This window comes from Mastigoproctus giganteus, chromosome 4 (assembly GCF_048544385.1).
Source record: "Mastigoproctus giganteus isolate SK-2022 chromosome 4, ASM4854438v1, whole genome shotgun sequence".
Taxonomy (NCBI): Eukaryota; Metazoa; Arthropoda; class Arachnida; order Uropygi; family Thelyphonidae; genus Mastigoproctus; species Mastigoproctus giganteus.
In genome coordinates this window covers 134,830,953-134,851,474 of record NC_143578.1, presented here as the reverse complement: position 1 = coordinate 134,851,474, position 20,522 = coordinate 134,830,953, and the positions used below count along the sequence as shown (strand labels likewise).

General features: G+C 39.6%; 1 protein-coding gene across 1 annotated transcript; it reads right to left on the bottom strand.

The window, feature by feature from the left end:
• Positions 1-2,452: 2,452 nt before the first annotated feature.
• Positions 2,453-14,478, bottom strand: LOC150087080 (glutamate receptor 2-like). Its single transcript, XM_090372366.1, has 6 exons — positions 14,317-14,478; positions 13,002-13,157; positions 12,026-12,170; positions 9,044-9,276; positions 6,644-6,897; positions 2,453-2,780 (listed from the first exon to the last, which is right to left on the bottom strand). Exons 1-6 carry the CDS (start codon positions 14,476-14,478, stop codon positions 2,531-2,533), a joined length of 1,200 nt encoding a protein of 399 aa, XP_090228492.1. The 3' UTR covers positions 2,453-2,530.
• Between the last annotated feature and the right edge of the window lie 6,044 nt (positions 14,479-20,522).

The window sequence follows — 20,522 nt, the reverse complement described above, 5'->3', positions numbered from 1 at the left end:
TCAGCTAAAAGTCATTAAACGGTTAATAATTATGATCGAATGAAGATACATATTTAAATTATTGATTAAATAAATTAAACATTTCTCGTTAATATTTAAACATATAATTGGTTTATGTCGAATCTTTTTTAACTTATAGAAAAAAAAGTAAAATCCTTTTTAAATAAAACTCTAAAATATATTTTACAGATTAAGAAGAACTTTCTTTTTTGTATGATTTGCCTTGAATTCGTGCCAAAAAAAAAAAAAAAAAAAATGTCGATAAAAAGTTTCTCTCGTCAAGAGATTCAAATCCTGTTGCTTTCCACACTATGGGGAAGAGCGAATGCTAGTCGCGAGGGAAACTCGCTGTAAGAAGGATGAGAGGAATAACAAGACGGGGAGGGGGAAGGCTTGTAAGTTCCACATTGATAGCGTTTACAAGCATCATCGGGTGATAATAAAATTAATATAACGGAACGAAATGTGGTGCGTCCAGGAGTGCGCCAGGGAAGGGGCATTTGCACGAGCCATTTGTTAAAAAAAAGAAGAAAAAAAAAAAAGATAAAATTTAACAGAAAGGTATTTAACCGGGAATGACCCTTAGCTGACATTCTTCTCGAGCAAACCCTTCCTTAACAAATTGGCAGCACACAGCTGGGTGCGCCTATGCAATACAGTACAGTATTTGAAATACGTATGTTTATTTCTGTACATGTGAATATGAACAACCATCTCATTCTGTGCTGACATCTATCGGGGTATTATGAAACTACGATAAAACGATATTTGTTATCTGTAGGTTTTTTTTTTTTGGTAGTTGTTGGCGCATCGGCTACAGAAGCCGATGCGCCAACAACTACCAAAAAAAAATAGGATGTTGTTGTTGGCGCATCGGCTACAGAAGCCGATGCGCCAACAACTACCAAACTTCACCTCCCAAGGTTTTTGCAGTACTTTGATCCAAGCCCGAGGCGGGATTCGAACCCGCGACCTTTGGGTTGTCAGGCAGGCACTTTACCCACCCGGCTAGTTTATCTGTAGTGATTGGCATATTATAGGATGTTATTTGTAGGCATAATCGATTATTATCATTATTATTAGCCATATGGTGCAAGGAAGCCTGAGAGAGAGAGAGAGAGAGAGAGAGAGAGAGAGAGAGAGAGAGAGAGAGAGAGAGAGAGAGAGAGAGAGAGAGAGAGAGAGAGAGAAGTAGAAAGGAATCACCAAGAAAGAGAAGAATGATGATATCCAGCTCAGGACCCTGCGTGTGCCAAGTGCAAGCCCATACTCACCAGATGTGAGCCCCTGGGGGTAAATTATTTCAATTATATACAATCCAGGGTTCGTGCCCTTCATAGATGTCGCCAGAAGTTCGCAAAAGACCTGAAAAACTCCTGACCATCCCGCAAAGGGATTTTGGGATCCTAGCCGTCAGTGCTAAAAGGTCAAGTAAATACCTATAGGAATCTTTACTGCTGCTGAGATGTATACTAAATTACAAAATTTATGAAGAAACAGGAATTAAAATGAAGGCAAACAAATAAATGCGTTTCCTATAAGCTCTTCATGCCTCTGAACATTGAGTGAGGCGTAAAAAGTGTCTGAAAACAGTTAAAAGATTGACGAGCGTACAAAAGATTTAATTCTCGCGAGTCAAATAATAGAATGTATAACGTATGATATTATATGTGGTTGTTCGTTATTTTTAGTAAAGTTTCGATGGATGTAATACATACAGTGAGGATCACATACTAAATCTGATTACAGTTCTTTTCGTTCAGTACTGTTAATATGAAAATTAAAACTGTTAACAATAACACTTCAATACAAACACAAGATCTGCAAAACAATACCAAATATTAATTAATCTAACGAACAGGCGACAATGATTAAAGTAAACCAGGTTGAACAGAGCATAAATGTGTTTTTTTGTGTCTTAATAAATATAGCAAATGCTTGATTACTATACACATCGCAAAAGAAAACACTGCAGCAGAAATAAAAGATATTTATTTTTAAAAATTCAAATTGTATGTAGAAGGATGCAGGAAAATAACTGAAAACTGCCTCTTATTCAAATTGACTATCTAATTTTGAAATTCATTATAGCTGAATACGATAATTACTGAACTGGTAGTGGCAAACCATGATCTAAATAGCTGATGCGCCAAAAAACACTAAAATCAGCTGAGGCAATTGCTTTATTTGTTTAAAGATTTTAAATAGATATGCTGCAAATCACAAAATCAAAGAGATTTTTTTCCCCCTTGAAGCTCAAGGTGTTGACAAGCAAACACGAAATCTCTAATAAATATAAACTATCTTTAGTAGTGACTATCTACTACTTATTATCTACTATCGACCTACTTTAGTACCTTAAAATGTTTTCTCTCCTGGAGAGGAGGCGGGGAAAACCTCGGATTGTACTCAACTTCCACTGAGTGTATTAACAACAACCCTGATCCACGCTATACGATAAAAAGATACCAAATGAAATGCACTAATCTGAATGTCTTTAAACAATAATTTAGTTCTACCAGAGCAATGGCTATCCTAGTATTCCTAAATCAATCTTCAGAGGGCACGCTCTGTTATAGAAAATCTCGAGGCACAAAACACAGACTGATATGCAGTACCCAGCTATCAAGAGGTAAAGGGCACTTTGTATATCATGCAACGACACATCTGTATTTTGACTGTCAGTCCGGTTCATCTTTTGAAGTTGTTTTCTCTTGGCTGTTTCAAAAATGTCGCGCTTCCACTTCTGGATTAGTCCACCTTCAATTGCTTTGCGAGTTCTAAAAAAAGAGAAAAAGAAGAAAGACTATTCATATGCTGCAAAAAAGTCAAGCTGCTTAACATTAACATTCTATCTGACAATGTCTGCATTCAGCACGTACGTCAAAGAGTGGCAATAACATTTCTTTACCTAACAAAAGAAGTAGATTAAGTTTTCATACTGATATCCAGGAGCGTCAAGAAAAGCTGGTCAGCGCAGCTGACCATCCTTCGATTGACATCGTATAATTATTGTATATCGTCGTATCTTCATATCTGACTCTGAGCACGTTACGCTTTCATGAACCAATTGTCACCGTTAAAAACTGGTACTGCCCAAACTGTGATAGAACAATGGCAGACTGAAAACGGGCCATCTGGCAGGATGAATCCAGGCTTACACTATTTTGTGCAGCTGGCAGGGGGAGGCGACATTTTCATGATGTGATCGATCCGATATGCACTCTTCCGGTATAAGGTTAATGTTTACATTTATTGAGATAAGTGATCCTTAGTGATCGGAAAATCTGTCATGACCTGTGCTCTATCCAGATCTACAGTACACGGGCTTTTGTGGAATGGTACAGAAAGCCTCATAAAGGCGCGTTGACCAATAACTGCCACCGTAGAAGGAAAGAGAAGCGTTAGAAGATCGGAGTTATATCGCACTAGATACAATCTAATTAAATCTATGTCAAGATTAATTCTAGCTGTTAGCAAAAAAGAGCTGATGCTCCTACCTTATATAAACCAACAATGGCGACCCTTTTTCGCCCTGCATAACAAAATTAAGCTGAAACAAGAATATAACAAGTACATAACAACCACAAAGAAAAAAAAAAAAAAAAAAAAAGGTTTAACTGGAAGTGTTCGATGTGGGAACTCAACGTTTTGTGATAGTTTACTATTTCCTCTTAGGTTTTTAATAAAAATTGAAATGCGACATATATTTCACGTATCTTCTGTCATTCAATAAAATAAACAAAAAAGCACAATACGTATTTCGGATAGTAGCATGCAGTCAATATTTCGTAATGTACTTCAGATATAACATGTATTTCATGTTTCTGCCAACAGTAATAATTCAAGATTTATATATTTAGCAAACTGATAACAAAAAAAAACTATGTTCTCAAAAAGCAACGACTCTTATGCGCGAACTGAGAAATGAAAACATTTACTTTCTGCGCATCTGCCATATTACCCATTCAATCCTCCAATCAGTGCACAACAAACGTATCCAGTATATGAAGCCTATGGAATATTTTTTGGGAAAAAAAAAGGATGAAATTGCTAGATTTATATTTGTCCGATATTTGTTATTTATACCGCACGCAGACTGGAAGATCGCCAAGAGAACAAGGCTTTTGCGCATTATGTGAATGCGTCTAAAAATTGATTAAAATTAGTCTTTATTGTTATTACGAAAAAAAGCAATAATACTTGAGAGTTTCCAATGTGAATTTTTTCTTCTGCACACTATTACCTTACGGTTTTAGCAGCCAGATGTGGCTGATAGACAGTAAAACAACTTTTTCCCTTTAAAAAGAAAGAAGTATATTTAATAATATACTTCTTTCTTTTTTAATAAAAGAAAGACGTATATTATTACTTTTGGGTTGCTATGTGTCTGTGTATTCTTGTACGGTGCCGTTCGTGGAACGCGTATCACCCCTGCTATATATCAATATCAAACCCAAGAAATGTATTTATTTATTTACTGACAGATAATTTTATATGCGTTTTACGCTCTTCTGATTCATCCCGCATTTCAGAAATAATAATAATACCCGGATATAATAATAATAATAATACGGATTGCAACAGGAGTAATTAGTCGGCCGAAACTACCAGCCGAGGACTGGAAAAGAGATCGAAGCCATGACAGGGGAAGCACAAATACCTGGGGATGATGCAGGCTCAGCAGTTAGAGCACAAGATCAAGGCCTTCCTGACAGAAAAATAATATCAGAGACTCAGAAGGCTGCTGAACTGCAACAGACCGGATATAACGCTCATCGACAAGAAGGAAAAGGCTACCTATGTGATGGACATAGCGGTGGCCAACACGGACAACCTCCAGAAAACCCATGAGGAAAAGTTCAAGATTTAAGTACACAGATCTAAGACAGGAGATCAAAGAGATGTGGCATACGCAACAAGCAACGACCATCGGGTCAACCACCAGTATGGTGCCAAAGACCTTACATAACAGCAGCAATAAGGCTCCCAGAGAAAACCTACAAAGGAACTCCAGAAAATCGCAATCCTGAACACCTGTAGGACAGTCAGAGCAACAGTAATAACAGTCTCAACCAATGGCAATAACAGCGCGACATAACAACCACCCTGTGCACTTGGTACCAAAACAGGTCACAGGGTGAAAATCTCCCTCACCATCAGGGAAGAAATAATAATAAAAATCTTATGTAGTGGTTGTTTATACCAAATACCATTTTGGCTGAGCCACACGAATAACAAACCATATGTACAGAGTAATCCAGCTTGTAATAAAAAAAGTTTAAAAATTTCCAAAGAAAACAATAAAACTGCAACTATTTATTTAAATTAAATGGAATAGGTGTAATCGATAGTTAATAGCCATAAATCATTTATTAATTTTTTAAATAAATTGAATATCGAGGAGATAATTGTTTATCAGTCTCGCTTCTAAATAGGAAACTTATCGGTCAATCATTGGAGTATTGTGCTACGGCACTGTGTATATATGAATAAAATGTTATTTCTACAATGGACACATCAGCATGGCGATTATGATTGAAGTGATCTATTTTGAAAGTCTGTGGATTAAATGGAATCCAATAGCCAAATAACATTAAGGAAAAATTAATGAATAAAGTAGCAATCCAATGCTACGTTTATTCATTAATTTTTCTTTAACTTGAGCAATCAAAAAAATCAAGTGAAGGCTTCACTATCCATGCATATTTTTTTTTTTAAAAAAAGTGCACGCCCATCATAACTTAACGTACAGTAAGCAGTATCAACGAGATTGTCAGATTGGCAAATTTTACCATCGTATAAAACTGAATCATAGCTTGTCGACCAAAGCCGTGTGTGTGTGTGTGTGTGTGTGTGTGTGTGTGTGTGTGTGTGTGTGTGTGTGTGTGTGTGTGTGTGTGTGTGACGTTAAAACAATTAAGGCTATGAGACCTCAGTAGATTGTATCGGTAACTGTGTGTATTCTGTGGTCGGTTTGCTTGTTTGCTGGATGAAAAACCAGCCCTCGCCTGTTAGACTAATTCAGTCATGTTGTGAAAAAAGATCGGGTAAAAATTCTTCCCGCCCTTGACAGGATTCGAACTCAGGTCTTTTCCATCCGGTGTGGAAAAATGGTGATTATATCCACTGTACTATCCGCGAGGGCAACGCTGGGCCATCATCTTCATTAACTTCCTTATGTTCAAAATGTTAGCTTGTCCAATCGGATGCTCTCCACATACCAACGAGAAAGACATTTCGGTCGTTTTCAATTAGCGCCAGAGCAATCCAGATCATGCAGTTGTCAATTCCGTGCATGTAACCTGCATGTATTCTAAGCCGATTTGTCTTTCTGGAAAGAAAAATCCTGCAGCACCTTACACTTCTGTCCGGTCTCAGACAGAAGTGTAGAGTTTCTCTTTTCCAGATGAAATCGACTAACTGGGCCCAACTGAAGGGTTGTCACTCTCGGGTGAAAAGTGACAGCTAGCTATTATTCTGCCAAGAAAGCCAAAGGAAGGAAGAAACTAACCTGTAAATAACGAATGGTTCAATATAGCTTATTTAAAATACCTATATACATAAAGATCACAAAGATGAGAAAGGAATTAAGAAAATTAGGAGCTATCCAGTTCGGCAGAAATGCTCGTAATATACTTACATCCAACTTATCCCCGGCTTAAGTTGGCTTTGTGGTGGAACTCCGTTGCTAATAACAACGTGGAAGAAGGCCTCTTTCGGGAAATGATAATTCGTCCAACCATGACTCACTGCTTCAACTCTGGACGGAAAGAGGTTCGACACATAGCAGGTCCGGTCGTATGCTACACGCAAAAATCCCAGTGAGACGTCATGCAATAAATGTCCCGCGAGTATCTGCTTTGCTATGAGACGTTGATCCTGATTTCCTGCGTCCTAAACGAAATGGAAAAGAGAATGAAGTAAATTACAGGACCTTTATATTAACATTCTTCATTCATTACTGTGTGGTGTCACCGACTCACATATAAAGAAACTGACAATATATGCTATGATTGATTGATAAGGAAACATTATTATTATATTATTTCTCCCTGACTGGGGGATTCCACCCCGTGATGGGTATTGCTACTAAGTACACAGGGCAGTTGATGTTATGTCTGTTGTTACATTTGGTCGAAGAACTCTCTGACTATCCTACAGGTGTTCAGGATTGCGACTTTCTGGAGTTCCTTGTAGGTGTTCGCTGGGAGACCTATTGCTGTTAGGCTGTTATGTAGGGTCTTTGGCACCATACCTGTGGTTGACACGATGATCGGGATGGTCGTTAGTTGTAGCATATGTCACATCTCTTTGATCTCCTTTCTTAGGTTCGTGTAATTCCTGATTTTTTCCTCACGGGTTTTCTGGAGGTTACCACTGTTGGGCACCGTTATGTCAATCAGGTATGTGGCCTTTTCCTTCTTGTCCACAAGGGTTATGTTCGGTCTGTTGTGCGGGATTGTCTTATCCGTTATTATGGCGCGGTCCCAGTACAGTTTGTAGATTGGGGTCTCTAGTACTGCCTGGGGTTCGTACTTGTAATACGGTACACTTTCTTTAATCAACTGGTATTTCTTTGCTACCTGGTCGTGTGCCATCTTTCAGTCTGGGTGATCATCTTGCATCCCGCAGTGATGTGGTGACACTCCGGGCTCTTTGGCGATGTATTTTCTATAGTTTGTGGTTTTGATTATTATTAATTATTCAATCCATTTATTATTGTAACAAATGTTTGGTTTCACCCCTTTTACGCAGCCGACTGGCTAGAAGGGTGTACAAAAATGCAACAAGAGCAATTATTCACATATATATGATTTATAAAAATGCAATTCTTCATAATATTAAAAGGGGGAATTGTTTGCAGTATCTTACTAAAGTGAATGTTCAACAGTGATTTTATCTGCACTTTCATTTGTTACAGGATTATTACTTCTTAATTATAGTATTGCAACTCGCTCCATCTTTATTTTGTAGTTTCATAAGAGGTGCTCCTGTTCTATAGTTGAAGTAAGCTGTGCGCTTCAGAGAGACTCTTCACTGTGTTCTGCTTGCTTTTCAAAGTATTTCACAGGGTCTATTGCCAATGAATCAAAAAGGTTGACTGCGTTATTTGGAAAGAAATTCTTTAGACAGGAGAGGTTGAACAATATAGAATGTAGTGCTAGGTAGGGATTGCCATTACTGCGTCCAGCACGCGGGGTACAGATAAATCCTTGAAGACTGGGAGCGTCAATAACTCCAGTAAGCATCTGAGAGAGAAGAAGAATGTTCCTGGATGCTATGTGAACTTTCCAAGGAGTGATACTTAGGTTTGTACACAAAACAGCCCTGGAGATGGTGAATGTGTTGTCCTGATCCTATTCATCCATCGCATTGCCTAGTGCTCGACTGCCAGCAATCTGTTTACATATGACGTTGGAGAAGAAGATCAGATTGGCGATGCATATAATGCAATTGGTTGTAGGCACCGCTGGACGTATCTTACGATTACATCAGCGATGTTGAGTAACCCCATCAGTTCTTGTCGAATTGCCCACGTCGCCCAGCAAGTCTTCGTTTTCATTGTTGAAAACTGGTTCTGAAAAGTGAGGCCCTCACCCCAAGTCAAGCCGAGGTCGGTATGAGACTTCACTTTCTTTACCTGCAAACGTCCTCATTTAAAGGAGTTTAAATGGGTGCAGACACGGAAGAGTTTAGAAGGCTGTTTGTAATCATTTGCTACAAAACTGACAACTAAAAATATATTTTTAACGACTTGCTGTTAAAGTATCACAATGGAATTCTCATTTTGAATTTTTATTGTCAGGGATAATAAAGCCTCTCTTCAACACTGATTACGAAAATCGTCGCCAGGTTCTCATTTAAAGGAGTTCTCCAGTTTTATCTTATTTGAAAGTTTGTGGTAGTTTAGAATCGCGTATCTCGAAATCTATTTATTGCGATGTTAAATTAGCTTACGTTAATATATTATGCTTCAATAGGCTAAACGCTGCATTTGCAGGTCAAGGATATGAAACAAATTTCAAGAAATAATATTCACCTCTAAATCGATCATTACATCCCGATAAGCTGCGAAAGTTTCGCACACAATGTCTCTCGACTCTACTTTTCTAGCCAGTTGATGAACGGTGTTTATCGGGATTTCCATTTCAGGAAGGGTCATAAAGGACACCAAAGTACCGGAATAGCTTCCTGACAGAATAACTACGGCTAAAACCCAGGCGGATATGGCCAGACGTGCTGACAGATTGGTTGGGAGTGGGAAAGAGGCACCTGGAAAAAGAATTCAAGGTATTTACACTGTTATTGGCAGCCTATGAGATAAAATACAAGAATACAGAAGTGAATAAACAAAAGCCAAAACTAAAGCGATTTAGGCATTTAAATATTTTAACTGAATATCGAAGATTATGATTCCTACCTAATTACACAGACTGAATACTTTTCGAAGAGGAAATGTTTGATACGAGGACTGCTTGAAGAATGAGATAACAGTCGTATTTTGGGGGAAGGAAACAAGCCATGCCCTCTCCAATATTGTGCCCTTAGTGTTTTTTCTTGTTGTTACAGCAGGATGCTATACACCTTTCTTGACATTGACGTACGCGTATTTTTCCAATTTTTTTTCGTTAGAAACGTGAGTTGCGCACAATCCAATAGTCATTTCCGAGAATGAAGTCCGTTTATAGCGAAAATCAGTTAAAACAAGGTCAAACAAATCTTGCAGATGAACTACGCACATGAAAGAGTGCCACCACAGAGTTCCAATCTGAGGTTCCTCTGTCCGGACCGATCTGGTGATGACAAAGTCCAATTATACGTTTAAAACTGATTGGCTGGGAATGTCCCCGAAGTTTATAACACAATGTGATTATATTTGTCACTCGGTGGTACAAATACCTGAATGCGATGGGTGACTCTTTCAAAAAAAGAAAGCAATGTGCTTCAATTTATGCGTAGGGGTTGAAATGCAAATTTTACGAAAAGAGCTAGTTAATAAAATATCTTTTTTCTAATAATCAAGTATGCGTTGATTATTATCGATGATATTACTGATGCTTGTGAAGAACCAGAACGGTGTAGCGCAGTGGTTCCCAAACTACTGAGATCTACGGACCCTTTCAAATATCAAAAAAATTTTGCGGACCCCTATATATAACATATGCATGCATGTATATATACATATACATGGTCGACAACCGTTTCGCGAACCCCTGGAACTGGTCTATGGACCCCAGTTTGGGAAACGCTGGTGTAGCGGTATCCTGGGGTTCATTCCAAGCACTGTTAATGGATCGCTTTATTGTTCTGAAATTAAATATATTTTCACAAAAGCATATTTTACTTTACTTCACTTTCAAACAAACTTTTTATTAATGCTGACATCGATATTAACACAGTAAAGCTTCAATTTAACGGACAATATGGGGGGAGGGGTTGTCCTTTAACCGATAGGAATACAATATGGTCGCCGAAGTTGCTAGAACGTTATGAAAATTCTTCTGTATCGTAAAAATAGAACAGAAACGGTTCATACAATATTTCGACCTTTTCTGATAAGCTGATATTGTATTTATATATGAAAGCAAGGCCAGTCTCCTCATTAGCTGTGAGCTTAAGTTGCTTTCTTGTTAACTTAAAGTTAGTTCACTGGATCCCTTACATAGGAAAATCTTGGCTCAGTGGACGGTGTCCGTTATTTCGAAAGTCCCTTAAATCGAAGATTCACAGTATTGCAAAAAAAGGAATTTTTTTTTTGTCTACAACTCGATGACAAAACTACGACCTATCAAAGTTATCACCTGAATAAAAGTTTGGAAATTTCGCACCCTAAATGAATTAACAATTCGCCAGATGGTACAAAGAGTTCAGAGCTCTAAAGAATGAATTCTGTCGTTTCTTCGATAAGATAAAGTGGAAGGAAATGGTTCACCTCAGCCAAGGATGGCCAACCAATGGCACGACTGCAACAAGCGCATAAGAAAATATACGTGGCCACCCATAAATGGTTTTACTGGTGGCCAAGAAGAACAGCATTTTTTTTAAGGAGGGAATCGCTTTAAATTGCAATTATAAACCACCTATGCCAGTGTCCAGCGTTCCAAAATCAAAGGTGCGGGATTCCTCGACAGCACCAGTTTGGAAACCATTGCTTCATACGATTACAGATTATTTCTTTAGAAAAGGAATCAAATTGTGCATAAGAACCTAATTTTATTATACAAGGATTCATCTCTGAAGCAATGGAAGAGTCGTGGAGTCCACAAAACTTCAAATTCAGGTAATTGTATGTATACCTTTCAGTTTGTTTGTTAGCAAGGCACTGCTTGTGGATATAGGTTTCTCTGTATCAACATCAATAATCTACTGCTATAATGAACATCCCACGGGTTAATGGGAGCGTTTCCTTTATTCACTAGATCTTTAATTCGGCTTTAAAATATGCCAGATTTTACGTCTACTAGTTGTACATCCAGATACTGGTGAACCAATTTTAATTTAGAATTTTTCTGTTTCAAATAAACTCGTTTAGCTCTACCCAAAGAGTGTGAGAGTGGAAGAGTCTATTTCACCTGGTGAATGAATTTCATTAAGACATATTGCGTATTACATCCCTATACGGTTTATATCCTGTGGACTGCTTGCCCAGTTTTGGGGATGAAAACCGGACGTGAAAAAAGAAAAAGAGTATATACCCAAGATCCCGTAATTATCAGTAAAAATTATGACGAAAATATCCTTTTGAAATTCTTGTTATCATAAAGAGGAATATCTCAATCCCGGCTCGAGCCAGAAATCGAACATAAGCCTTTCAAAATAGGAAGGCAAATTGCATAACCCTAATTATACTGCACGAAGGCTACTTATTGTAGATCGTCATCTCTTTGTTTCCTCTCTTCCTTACAATACAAAGTAAAACTCGTTTTAGGGTAGAAGATTTATCGTGCCATAATATACAGTTTTGGTGTAATAATGATTAATACGTTTCTTTGAAAGAATTTTTGAAGTACGACATCTTTACCTTTTCCAGTAAGGGTTCCAAATAAAAACCAAAGGATGTTTCGCATCTGTTGTTTCCGCTTTTTGTTGTGTACGACCCAAATAAATCGCTCAGCACACAACATTGCCCCAGTGCATCCGTATGCAAATATGAACAGCATCCAAGTCTAAAAGAAGGGGGAAAAAAGTAATAAATAAGAAAACTGATGATAGAAAAACTTTAAAATACAACTTAACGATTTATCACTGTTAAAATACAGGATCGCTCAGCAAAGAAAGGAAGCGAAAAAGTTTCTTTTACATAATATGGAAAATTGTGAAAATGTATATTACAAATATGCACTATTTTTCACCAAATAACGAATTAAATAGTAAAAATTTTCTTCAAGAAATATTCGAAATTGCATTGCTGCACTGGGTATGCAAGTCACAGAAACAGACACAGCAAAATCTTTAAGCAATCCCCAAATTTGTGCACCCCTTCTGCACTTCATGGCAAGAATGGAGAGTCGAGTCTGTTAGTTAGTGGTGCAGCTAGAATAGATATTAACTAAGTTAAGATAAAGGCCACAACGTAGGACAAAATGAATTTTATCATTTACGTTTCAAGAATTACTACAAAGCCTCATCATCAGAATGGTTAGTTCATCATAAAGATTCCTTAATCCTCTACACTATGGTTGTTCATGAGGGAACCAAAATGTATGTTAAGGCAGCGATTTTCATCTTGCATTCCGCAGAATCCTGGGATTCAGCAAGGTTCTCAGGTATTTAAAATTCATCGCATATTCCACGCATATAGCTAGATGCCTAACCTAGAATCATGGATATTATTCTGCCCGAAAACAACCATCATTACAAACCACGCCAGGGAACAAACAACGAACATACATACTGGAAGAGGCCGGACACCGAAGAAACAAAAAGTCAGAATGCATCAGTTATAGCAATTTATACTTAGTTACATAAATCATAATAAATATAATGCTCATAAATACCTGGAGCTGGAATGGTCTGAACAAAAGGAAGGTGTTAGGAATTGCTCGGGGTGCAGCTGTGATGAAAATTAGCGGATCAATAAAATACGGAGTAGGGAAGTCAATGGCTTCAGCTCTGTCATCAGTCATGAATACATTGAGGGCTACGTCCACTTCCTGAAATGGCAATTAAATGTCTATTTAGTGATAAGAAAAATAGAGCAAGACTTTGGCATGGCTATGCTTCAATGCAATGCTTCGGAAGCAACGATTACAACAGAAGATGCACCAAAAAATGATCTTCTCCAGATGAAGAATTCGCTATGCAAAGGCTATGTTTTTCCTGAGTTGTTGAGATTTTCTGCATAACCGTGTGGCACCGAGGAAGTGAGGAATCAATATTTGTAAACAGCATGTATGCTACAATCGTCATGATTGTTTTAGGGAAATAAAAATCGAAACCATTTAACTTGGCTATCGCTTAAAATATTATTCAGGATGCCTCGCTATCACTGGAACGCACAACTTTCGAAATGAGAGATAGTTGAGGGACTCCCTGTCAGGGAGAGCGTTCATAAGTGTAATAGGTTTAAATCTTTCCTCCTTTAATGGGGTTGTAAATAAATGGTACTTCTCCGCTGTTTATGGCTGTGTTTATCAAACTAAGTTCATCCGAAATAGACAGCAGCCACAATCCCACGGCTTTCCACAGAGATACATATCTCGGTGCGCTTTTAGGAGCTTCTACAGCAGCAGAGAGGTCTGCAGCACTTTTCAAGTGTTCAAAAACGTTCTAGACGTAATTAAGGCAGAAAATATAAGATGAGATAGCGAGGTGCTGGACATCTAGAGCTGGACATATCGAGTCTAACCGCCACCAAATGACGGAAAAATTACTCCTGCAGTTAACTGGGCTGAATACTAGTCGGCAATATCGCCGTCTGCCACTCGTTTGGAAAGATCTGTGTTCAATTCCCGTCCACAACTGTCTAAGGATTGAGAATCCCACCAAGGCGGTAGTGGGTTTTCAAAGTTCCTTTACTTGAGGCTATAGTTAGCCCATCTAAGACGGAGGGCGTAGGATTTTATGTGTTTTAGTAGGAAATTATGCGTTTTCTATGGTCGGTCTGCCTGTTCTCGAAGAGTGAAAAATCCAGGTTTCCGGAAGCAGGAACATTAAGTCGTAGCCCAAGACAAACTAACTAGGCAAGGAAATGGGGGAAAGTAGGGTTAATTGAGGTTAAAGTCCTTCCCACTGAGATGGGATTCGAACCCAAGCTTTATCACAACATAGTGGAAGGAGAGCGATCTCCTCGGCCTATATCACAAGTTCCACCTCTGTGGAACTTGTGATATAAGCCGCGAACCTTTCAGGACTATGATCTAGCTGTTTAGCCCATTGTCCGAATGATTTTGATGATATATTTCTATCAAAATAATACCGGAAAAGCTTCCCAGAGTCGAGATCTGTGACGTTGGTAGTGAGGTTAGTCCCCATCTCAATTAGAATTAGTGCCCGTAGCCCCTTGCGCTTATTCCTAGGCAAAACGAGGCTCATGGGCCTTGTTTTTTTGTTTTTTTTTTCCCTCTCAAGACTTCAATTTTTTTTTATACAGAATATTCAGTCAATACATACCTGTGGGAATGTTTTATACAGAATATATTCAAATGCAATCGCTTACCGAATTTTTACATAACGATGATTATGCCATTAACTGTAACCTGTCCTCAAACCGAAGCTACAAGCAAGCCGGAGGTAAATTCGCAATACACCGATTCTTAAGATTAAATACTTCTCATCTGTAAATTTTTTAAACGCTATAACTGAAGGGCAGTGGGATGAAGATGTTTTATCGAGACCAGGACTGAGAGAGGAGAAAATCTTTATACTGCGTTGTGTACATGGTATCCACATATGGTCATATACGGATACAATATGCACAGATACAATATGCGCCCGCCACAGCCAGGGGCTTGACAAAGGTAAAGGGAAACATCTTCACGAAATATTCACAAAACACGTGTGCTCGTGAGTCAGCACATTTCATTGAACTCACGTGTCTCGGATATACAGTAAGTTGGTCTGTACGCAGTTTCACATGTTCATGCGCAAGCGTTCTGCGCCTCAGATGGCAAGTGGGGGGCATCATTAGGAGAGTAGACATCAGGGGCCGTACAACAACGGAACCAGTTCGGGAAGCAAGTAATTGGATCTAATGCAGACTTCTGGAGGTCAATTCCGATCGTTTTCAGGGCTTGTATTATAGGAATTGGTCGCAGATCTTGAGCCTGTTCTTCTTCTTCTTCTTCTGAAGTTGAAGAAGAGGAGTGGCTCTAAGAATAAGTGGTGGCACATGCCACTGGCATATGTCCCAGAAGGCAAGGGAGTTAATTTTGCTAACCAGCATTTTGACGGTAGTCGCAGTTCCCCTTATGCAGATTATTTGAGGCAGTCGTGAGATTTGAAGTTGATCGGCCATGCTGGTGGTCCTTTGTTGGGAGGGAAGGCGATGTTCGTGGGTTGCCCATTTCAGTATCCACCATTCACTGGCGAGGATGGGTTCCATAAGAGACGGTGCAGCAGAGGCCCCTATTTCGATGGCATACAGAACAGTAGAGTACACAACTTTTGCATCCGTTATATGAAGAAGATGTTGACGGGAAATCCAGCGCATTCGGCTTATCTTGCGCAGAACAGATTCGATGTGACTGTTGAAGCTTTGGGTCAAAAGTTACACCAAGATTTTTGAGTTATTTAAATAAATAAAAAAATATAAAAATATTTTATTTAAATAAAAATCATCGTTATACTTAACTTTATGTGATTACTCTACACTTTTTTTTATATTTTAATCTGAACTAAACTTTTATTTTTGATGTATTTTATTTCGTTTTTTGTATTCTTGCGATCAAGCTGTATCTCAGAAATGGAAATAAATAAAAAAGTACTTCTTGACATACCAAAAGTAATTTTACACTTACTTGCTCAATAACCATTTTCATTATACCCGTCCAGCTCCCATTGTCCAATTTGGTACCAAAATCCATGTTATTAGGTATGACGTACTTAATCCTGAAATAAAACAAAGTTTATCTGCAGAAATCCTTCATTTTAAGACAATTTTCTTAAGCAATTTGAAGTTAGCAGCAACAGAAAGGATTTTTGTGTGATTTATATTAAAAAGGTAGTTAAAACAAATATATCAACAATCTTGACAAATTTCAGTGGGAACTTAAGAAGTATCCCAAAGAATAAGTTCTCAAATATATGTAGAATTTTATAAAATGCTGTATAAATATTATAATATACAGACATTAGAGCAGTTCACTTTTTTAAATGTATTTATTATATTAGACGTTCCCTGTCAAACACTGGTATCTCGGCCCACATCCTACGTCTACTCTGCTAGTAAATATTAATCTGTTCTGATGCACAGCGTGTGAGACCCCCACAGACACACACTGACGCCTCATAGCCTTGTAACGCTTAACACACATCTAGCCATTATACTTTCAGGAGATGAAACATTCCCTAGAATGAACTAACCATAATTTATAAAATTGTCACATTATTGGACAACCTCCGATCACCGTGTCATCACGCTGAAAATCTCTAGGACACTAACCATAACTCCGATCCCAAGACAACTGGACAACCGATATGCAATAAACAAGGCAGACTGGAATCAGCTGAGAAGCTCCTCACAACAGTAAATGCTGGACAGCAGGACCTGGTGCTGGAAGAGGATCCGGACCACCTTCAACGAAATATTACGGAACTCATCACCAAAGTCACCAAGATAGCAATTAAGAAGAAAATTCCATCCCCAGGGGCAGTGCCCTGGTGGACTCGGGATCTGCAGTCACTGCGGAACAAGGTCATCATGCGCAGGAAAGAAGTTCAAAGAGCCCGGCGCTCTTGGCCGGAAACTGAAGTAGAAGTCATGAGACAGCGTTACAAGGCTGCCAGAAACCTGTATACGGACTCGATCAGAAGAAGCAAACGAAACTCCTGGGAGCAACTCGTCTCCAACATGGGAAACACAGACCCCTGGGGGGTGGTATATAAAGTTACCACCAGCAAACTCCCCAGGGGGGAAGTTCTTACTACTACCAGAACACCGCAGCGACTGCTTACAGCATCGTGGGAGCAGTCGATTGAAAACATCCTCAACTCCATCTTCAAGGAACAGGTTTACCCACAGTCCCAAGCACACAGCGCAGGCTTTGTAAAGAAAACGATGACTACGCCACTGACAACCAGGAACAGCCGTTCACTCAGGAAGAGCTTCAGAGCGCTGCTGCGCAGATAAAAACTAGGAAATGCCCGGCAAGGATATGTTGTTGTTGTTGTTGTTTGTTATTTGGTTTTTAGGAGCATTAGCAACTAAGGCCATATTGCTCCGTGGGCAAGGATATGCTTGAACCGGAAATCATAAAGGGTATTGTGGATTTAACACCAGGACTCCTACTTTGACTCTATAACTGCTGTCTGAAACAGGGGTACTTCCCCAAGGACTGGAAAATTGCCAGTACTAAATTAATCCTAAAAAATCCTAACAGGAACCCAACTCTTCAGACCTCCTATCGGCCCATTGCTTTGCTGTCGTTCTTCAGTAAACTCTATGAAAGACTTTTATACAAGCGGATTCAACACTACTACTCCACAGCAAACCTCGAAGCAGAAAACCAATATGGCTTCAGGCCGGGACTGTCAAGAATCGAAGACATCAGGAACCTTATAAATACTGCCAATGCATGCCAAAGTAAATAATTTCTGGTGATCGCTGTGGATTTTTCTGGGGCGTTCGTCTCCCTCTGGTGGCCGAGCGTCCTTGGCAGACTCCGCAAAGCGCATGCTCCCATAAAACTTTACAATACTATCAAAGCATACCTGTCCCAAAGAAGAATTGAAGTCATAGCGCCCATCCAAAGAATAACAAGAAATATCCATAGACGATGCCCGCAGGGGTCCGTTCTTGGCCCCCTGCTTTGGAATATAATCTTTGAAGACTTCCTTGACACAAACTTTGGGGAAATAAAGTGTCAAGCCTTCGCAGATGACCTTGCACTGATGGCGGCGGCAGACTCCAGGGCCCAACTGGAGATATAGGCAAACCATGCCTTAGAGATCCTACAACAATGGGCGGAAGAAAACTTCCTACAAATTGAACCGACAAAAACAACGTCGATACTTCTCAAAGGATCATTAAATATCAGAAGACCTCCGCAAATTAAAATAAAAGGAAAAATGATAAAGCTTACCACTCAAATGAAATATCTAGGTGTCATCCTTGACAACAATCTCTCCTTCCAACCTCACCTCAAGCAACTAAGAATAAAAATTAGAAACTACTCTGCACTGGTCGCCCGTGTTACAAGGCGTGACTGGGGCCTGAAAAAGCGAACACTCTCTCTCTCTCTCTACTATAAGGCTACATTTATACCAGCAATTTCATATGCTGCTCCCCTCTGATTCCACAAGACAGCCATGGCCGTAAATGAAAGAATTCTTGATTCAATCCTTTTAACAATAACCCGCGCATGCAGGACTGTCAGTACGCATGCGCTCCAGGTGCTGGCGGGGGTTCTCCCGCTGGACCTGGAGATTGTCAGGTGTGGCCTGTCATACTACCTATCTAAAGGGATGCCCGTCACATTCATGGGGTACACCATCGAACCTACAAATGACAGAAAGACCGAAAAGACCCGATTATTGGGGCATGCGAAGCAAGAATGGCAAACCCGCTGGACAAACAGCACCAAAGGAGAAGTGACAAGGAAATTTCTTCCGGACATACACAAAGTTTACCCTAAATCACCGCCTTGGCTCCACCCAGGTCTGCACGTCACTTACCTCCTGACGGGTCACGGACCTTTCAATGAAAAACTTGCAACCTTTCGGTTCGTGGAGGACCCACATTGTCCATGTGGGGAACGCGAGAGCTGGCAACATTTGATGCACCAATGCCCGCTGTACGACGACCTACGTGGAATCCTAATCACCAGACTAACTTACTTACCTCAGGACCAGGAACACCATCTCCTGGACAGCTTAGATGAATATAGTGCGCTCACAAAATTTGCACAAGACTTATTTGCAAGAAGGAGAACACAAATTGCAATCAATGATGCACGCTGTTAGCCCAGGGCTCCCTGTACATGAGCATCCAAACTGAACCAGGCTATGACCGTTATGGTGGGACCTCACTCTCTCTCTCTCCAGGATTGGACATCCATCGCAAAGGATAGACGATCCGTCACTATCTATGCGGATTCTACTAGACAATGATCTCTCTGGACGGGACTCTTTCTCCCATGTGCGACGCAACGACTGGACATGACCACAGCAGCTCTGCTGCAGCACGCCGCCTGGCGTTCTGAACTGGACACCCTTGCCCAGTTCACTTTTAAAACCCCATCCCAGGGAGGGGGAAGAGATGCGCCTCTGTCTCATCCCCTTCCCTGCCCCCTTCTTCTCCTAGTGGGGCTTGCTCCACTGACATTCCTGGGATCGCCTTCTCTTTGTTCACATACTTCTACCTGTTCCCCCAATCTTCAGTCTCCCCCCCCCCCTAATCTACCTTTACCGACCGTGAATGTCCCAACTGCAAGCTGCTAAACTTTAATGTGAAAAATTAACCTAACCTTCATTTAAAGCCCATCTCGGCCTTATCTAAACCTGTAGCGTCTACCCCATTTAATTTTTTTTTTTTAACATAGACCCTAGCCACTGAAATCTCAGGAAATTAGGTGACAGGACCTGCCAGAATAAATAACTGTAATGCTGGTGTACCTGGTCTGTCTCCACGGGGCCAAGTGTGGGCAACTTTGGGCCTCAGTAGGGGTCCAGCGGCTAAATGACCAGATGAACAACGGTACACGACAGTACACATGTACAAAATCTATACACTTTTAAATCTCTGGCCTCAACAGTGTTCTGTTTCACATGACAATGTATACTACGCGGAGATGGGGGAAGCCCTGGTGCCGTTTGACACGAATACACTTTACTATTGGACGACTGAAATAGTAATTAAATTTTGACAACTTTATCGATTACATTCTACATTAGATTACATGCATTTAATTATATTCTCGTTCTTTTTATGGGCGTTCGCATATATGCGCCTATTGTCTTTGTCATGTCAGTCCGCATGTAACACAAGGACTCCCAGTGGACAGATTTTCAAAATATGGTCGTTTTTAAAAATATTTGGGGAGCTATTTCAAATTTCATTAAAATCAGACAAATAAAAATCCGGCAATTATTTATTTTATGGAAAAAAGAAATTCATAGATTAAATGTGGTTTTAATGTAGTATTGCTAGCTTTATAATCCGTGCAAGTTTTGCGTGTGCTGTTATGAAAGACTTGTGAAAGTGGTGCCGCTTGGGAAGGGTTCAATATAGAGAAAAAGGAAAGAAAAAAAAAGTATACGGAAGAAAAGCAATAAATATTACACAATTAAAATTAAACTGAACGTCTAAGTTTAGAGAACGTAAAACTACAACGTTTCGTTTATAAGTATAAATAACTACA